The 6000-nt window shown below is 38.5% G+C and overlaps 1 protein-coding gene across 2 annotated transcripts in view; it reads right to left on the bottom strand.

Moving 5' to 3' along the window:
* Positions 1 to 2114: 2114 nt before the first annotated feature.
* LOC122556217 (plastin-1-like) overlaps positions 2115 to 6000 on the bottom strand; it is a 149760-nt gene continuing 145874 nt past the window's right edge. For both annotated transcript variants that reach the window (XM_043702777.2, XM_043702778.2), the window contains exons 15-16: positions 4935 to 5059; positions 2115 to 3592 (exon numbers count right to left, since the gene is read on the bottom strand). In XM_043702777.2, coding sequence (XP_043558712.1) covers positions 3460 to 3592; positions 4935 to 5059 — 258 coding nt within the window. In that variant the 3' untranslated portion in view covers positions 2115 to 3459. The remainder of the gene's footprint in view (positions 3593 to 4934; positions 5060 to 6000) is intronic.

Below are 6000 nucleotides of genomic sequence, written 5' to 3'. Positions count from 1 at the left end.
CATTGCACCATTTGAGTCCTAGGCTGTGCACCATAATTTGAATCAAATTTCCAAACCAGTTACACTCCTAATAGGAGCCACAAAAAAACAGTACATTATATTTGCATGTAGTTACTCCAGTTCATGAATTGGCATTGTACGCAGAGCACAATACTATAGTGTTAGCAACTGCACAGAGTACACTTCCTGCATTCAAAAGTAAGTTGATCCAAACAAATTTTAATCAATCAATATACCCAAAACATTTTCTAATCATTCATTGCTTACAATTCCTGCTACAAAGAACAAAACAACACATGAACATAAAATCCAAGTCTCACTGAACACAAAATGTACAAAGACGAGCAAGAGTAAGCCATTCAGCCCTTAGCGTCTGCTCCACCATTCAATATGATCATAGCCGATTGTCCAATTTCAGCCTATTCCTGTTTATCCCCATCTCCTTTAAAGACTTTAACTAAGTGCCATATCCAACTCCTTGAAATCAAATAATGTTTTGGCTTCAACTCTTTTCTGTGGCAGAAAATTCCATAGACTCAACTTTCTGAGTGAAGAAATTTATCCTCATCTCAATCCTAAATAATCAATCCCATATCCATAAAATCTGACCCTGGTTCTAGACTACCCCACCATCGGGAACATCTTTCCTGCAAATATCAGGTTTGGTTCTGTCAGAGTTTTATAGATTTCTATGAGATTTAGGATTAGATTACCTACAGTGTGGAAACAGGTCCTTAGGTCCAACCAGTCCACACCGACCCTCCGAAGAGTAACCCACTCAGACCCATTTCCCTCTATTTTTTTCCTTTAAGTTAGTATCTCTTGTGCATGTCCTGATGAGTGCCCAAGATACAAAACTTCAACAAAATGTGTATTTTTTCACTAGAACTCAAAATAAAGAGATCTGTTGTTAAGTGATGCAAAAGGATCTACCTGAGGCCACTTAAGGCTCTCACATAATTAATTCAACCTCAACAAGGGAGGCAATGGCCTGTTGGTGTCAATTAGGTTAGATTCCCTACAGTGCAGAAACAGGCCCTTCGGCCCAACCAGTCCACACCGACCCTCCAAAGAGTAACCAACCCAGGTCCATTTCCCTCTGACTAATGCACCTAACACTACGGGCAATTTAGCATGGCCAATTCACCTGGCCTGCACATCTTTGGACTGTGGGAGGAAACCGGAGCACCCGGAGGAAACCCACGCAGACACAGGGAGAATCTGCAAACTCCACACAGACAGTCGCCCGAGGATGGAATCTAACCTGGGACCCTGGTGCTGTGAGGCAGCAGTGCTAACCACTCAGCCACTGTGTTTCCTTCTCATTATTCCAGGAATCAGTCCAGTCAACCTTCACTGCAGTGCCTCTATCACAAGAACATCCTTCCTCGGAGACCAAAACTGCACACAATATTCCAGGTGTGGTCTCAGCAAAGCCCTGTATAATTGCAGCAAACATCTTCGTTCCAGTTCTCAAATCCACTCGCTACAAAGATCAACATAGCATTTCCTTTTTTACTGTCTGTTGCACCTGCGTGCTTACTTTCAGCCACTGCTGTATCAGAACACCCTGGTCTTGTAGCACATTCCCCTCTCTCAATTTATAGCCAGCCAATAAACTGCTTTCCTGCTGTACTACCAAAGCGGATAACCTCACACTTATCCTAGTTTAGAACCACATGAGTTTTTAAAAGATCAAAAAACCATAAGAAATAGGAACAGGAATAGGCCATTAGGCCCTTAAAGCCAGCTCCATCATTCAATAGGATCATGGCTGAGAAGAAATTCTTCCTTATCGGTCTTAAATTGGCATCCTTTTATTCTGAGCTTATGTCCTCTGGTCCTTGACACCCATAAGGAGAAACATGCTCTCAGCATTTATGTTGTCAAGTCCCTTAAGAATCCTACATGTTTCAATGAGATCACCTCTCATACTTCTGAACTCCGTGAGTAGGCAGTCTCAACCTGGTTTTTTGGATTAGTGGTGCTGGAAGAGTACAGCAGTTCAGGCAGCATCCGAGGAGTAGCAAAATCGACGTTTCGGGCAAAAGCCCTTCATCAGGACTCCTGATGAAGGATTTTTGCCCGAAACGTCGATTTTACTGCTCCTCGGATGCTGCCTGAACTGCTGTGCTCTTCCAGCACCACTAATCCAAAATCTGGTTTCCAGCATCTGCAGTCATTGTTTTTACCTAGTCTCAACCTGTTTAACCATTGCTGATAAGGCAATCCCTCCAGAGCAGAGATCATCCTAGTGAACGTTCGCTGAACTGCTTCCAATTAGTTATATATTTCTTTAAATAAGTGGACCAAAACTGCTCACAGTACTCCAGATGTGGTCTCACCAGCATCTTGTACAGTTGCACTTCCCTGTGATAATCCAATCCCCTCGATATGAGGGCTAACATTCCATTAGCCTTCCCAATTCCTTGCTACACCTGTGTGCTAGCTTTCGGTGTTTCATGTACAAGTCCCACAAGCATATAATGTAATCAATTTTTTCCCCCAAATTTCACCAAGGAGCAAAGTGAATTTTAGAAGTGTCTGAATGTTTTCACTCTGGTGAAAGAAAATAGTTTAATTATCACAATAATGAATATAAGACTGTGATGTAAAGTGTCGCAATTCATAGAAATGCTGATTCATGCATGTAATCTCTTATCAAACGGGTTATAGATTTATTAGGATTAAAGATTTTTAGTCACATAAGAATTCTACATTATTCAGCTTTGTGGAGATCGTGACCAATGTTGTACAAGTTTGTGAACACTGCGACATGACTACTTGAAGCCATGTGCTCGGGTGGCACCACTGTACCTCCTCAATAACACAGCATACCTGCACATGTCTAAATAGCAACTATATACTTATCATAGGGCAGAAATGATGGCAGAAGTTAAAAGTTGCAATTCAATCTCAGGACACTGCATATACTCAAACTGGTTAAACCAAAAATAGATTGTGTTACTCCAAGAGAACCACAGACTGAATTACAACTGATTCTTCCACAAAACCAATTGTACATATTTAAATATTTGCAATTTGATCATAATAGAAGTCATTTACAAAACAGCAGCTATTTTCAAAAAGCAGGTCAATCATGAATATGCTCAAGTACAAGAACTTTGGATACACGTTTTACATTGTAAGCATTACAGGACATAACACAATTGTCTGGTGAATGATGCACTATAAATAACAAACAGAAGTAAGAGTTTTAATCTTAACAGCAACATGGAAAATTAAATACAGGAACATTTAAAATACACAAATAATAAATTAGTGCTCAAAAATGAAAATGATTTCTAGTTAGCGTTTTGCTTCTGAAATTGTTCCCAATGATATTCTCTGCTGAAAACAGATCAAAAATAAAATAACAGATAATTGTATGAATTACAGGATGCTGAATTGGTTTGATATGGCAGACAGGATCAATGTGAACAAGGTTCTCAGTTCTCTTCACACCTTTTTCAATCCCTTTCCCATTAAGCAAGCAAAGACAGTCATAACCATCTTTGGCTTCACTTCCACCAGATCTTCAGGCAATGCATATACACGAGTGCCTATCTTTCGTGCTACTGAAATGGCATATCTGAAAGAGATAAGCACATCATAATTGAATACTCTTTTATGAAGAGAAGTGCTACTTCAAGACAGACTGATTTTTGTTTCTCATCCCTGTATTTCAGCTTCCAAGTTTTGCCTACTCCATTTTGTGCAGTGCTTCTTGTTTATAATTATATGCATTGCTTTCAAGTGGGAAATTATATAGTGGAGAGTTTCCCACCTGTGTTACTGATTCCTTGAACATTTTAATAATTGTTTTCCACACTTAATAAAAATCTTTTCTGATATTTCAGTTCAGAACTAATTACCACTACAAAAGTTAATGCAAAAACCAGTAACTCCTACTCAAGCTTAAGCAACGAAATCAAATTGTAAATCTTAAAACAGTAAAAACAATTGAAAATAAAATGTCTGTCTGCCTCATCATTCACACTAAATTGACTTTGGGAGATGGGGTGAGAAGAGATGGTAATTGCATTTCAAGCAGCATTTTCTCCTGTTTACGGATCAGTAGAAAGGCTGGGTGAAATACTCACGTAAATTCTGTTGAATTTTGTTTTAGTTTAATAGAAGCAAATCTGGTGGATAAAAATACAAAGAATCAAAAGGACCCTAATAGTTATTAGGTGCTGTTTTTCAGATGAGACTTTAATCTGAGGCTGTGTATACCCTCTCAGGAAGATGTAAAAGATCCCATAACACAAGAGTCGGTTCTGCTATAATGGGTGTTTCTTCAACACAAATTGGCTATAATGCAATTGAAGAATTTAGACCATTATTTGCAGAACACAAACTTTCCTTACTTGTATTGCCAAAACCAATTCCAGTTCCATTGGTTTAAATAGTGCTGCTATTGCGCGATTTTCTTATAACGCAAGATCGCACAGGAACGGAATTGTCGTGTTCTATCAGAACAAACTGTATTCCAAAGAGGAGTAGTGGAGAGTGGAGTTATCTCTCTCTCTCTCTGCCACCCACATCCCACTTCCCTCCACTGCACACCCTACCACCACCTCCAGCCAAAATTTATTTCTCAAACAACATCACAAAAATAGATTATCTGGTGAGTGTATTTTCATGGGAGCTTGCAGAGAGCGAATTGACTCTTTCCTATACTGCAAATAGTGATGAACTTTGAAAGTATTTCACAAGCTCTCTAGCATATAGAGTGATCCTGAAAGAAGCTGTATAAATGAAAGTCATTTAAAAAAAAGTTGTATAAACCAGATCTATCTCAACCAGAATTTGCCTAGTTTTACCATTATCCAACAAAATAGTCTCAAAATAGTTTCTGTGTTGAATTTCAACTATTTAAAGTAACTGTAATGGAGTAAAGCAGAAGGAATTACTATTCATGATCAACTTACTTAGCATTGTTTAACTTGTCAATATCAGAGAAGTCAGTCTGTTTCACCAGCTCGTAGCGAATTGTATTAGGTGCAATAGCATCGATCAAGTCTATAACAGGCAAACTGGTGCAAATGCACTTATCCTGGAGGATAAACAACATCAAAAAAACTTCAAAGTAGATGATACAGTGGAACCAGTTTAATTGCAACCAGTCAAGACAATCTTGCAAATTATGATAAAACAAGTTTCAATAAAATTGAATACAACAAAAGGTGGCCCAATAATAACAAGCTTCATTTACCTACAAACATTTACATTGTTCAAGAATGATGAATACGGATAACCTTGAAATAGAAAATTAGATGCCCATATTGGACCAAGTTTTATTTATGTTGTAAAGAACTGTGATTTTTTTTAAATGGGCATCGATCAAAAGGCTTCAAATTCCACACACATTCTTCCAGTCCAAAACAAGCATCAAACCTTTCACCACCTCTTAGCTCAATGAATCAACACAGAATGTAGAGTGCACAGCATACCTTCCTAACTTTGTGAATTTCTAGCTCTAGTGGGTCTTATGCGAAGAATGAAGCACTGTGTCAAGTCATCCATGAAATGAAAGTATAAAACTCTGCCTCATTCAAACAGTCAAGAACCCATTCCTCATCATCCTCAGCTTCTTCTGAGGCAAAGTTTTCTTTGCTCTGTATCTGGTTCCCTTTGTCCTTATCCACTGATCCAGGTGGATCCCAGTTCCATAAACACTTAAATCATTTCCCTCCCTTCAAAACACTTCTTACATTAACACTTTCTATCTTTGTAATGTCCTCCAGTCCTACAACTCCCAGAGAATTTATCTTTCCCAGTTTTGGTCTTGTCATCTCCACCTTCCTTCATTCCACCATGAGCAGCAGTACTTTCAACCATCCAGCCTCAAGCTCTGATCCTCTTATAATCATTACAGAGACATGGCTGTAAGATCATTTCGTTAATTCATCTACGTTGAAAACATCGTATTCAAGATAAAATAGATAAGTAAACTGCACAAATACAGGTTAATGAGCATGATCTTAAAGCCATTGA

Source organism: Chiloscyllium plagiosum, unplaced genomic scaffold, assembly GCF_037043375.1.
Source record: "Chiloscyllium plagiosum isolate Xiang-an unplaced genomic scaffold, Cpla_swu_hap1 HiC_scaffold_13, whole genome shotgun sequence".
In the NCBI taxonomy this organism is placed as follows: domain Eukaryota; kingdom Metazoa; phylum Chordata; class Chondrichthyes; order Orectolobiformes; family Hemiscylliidae; genus Chiloscyllium; species Chiloscyllium plagiosum.
This window is presented reverse-complemented; position numbering and strand designations above follow the sequence as displayed.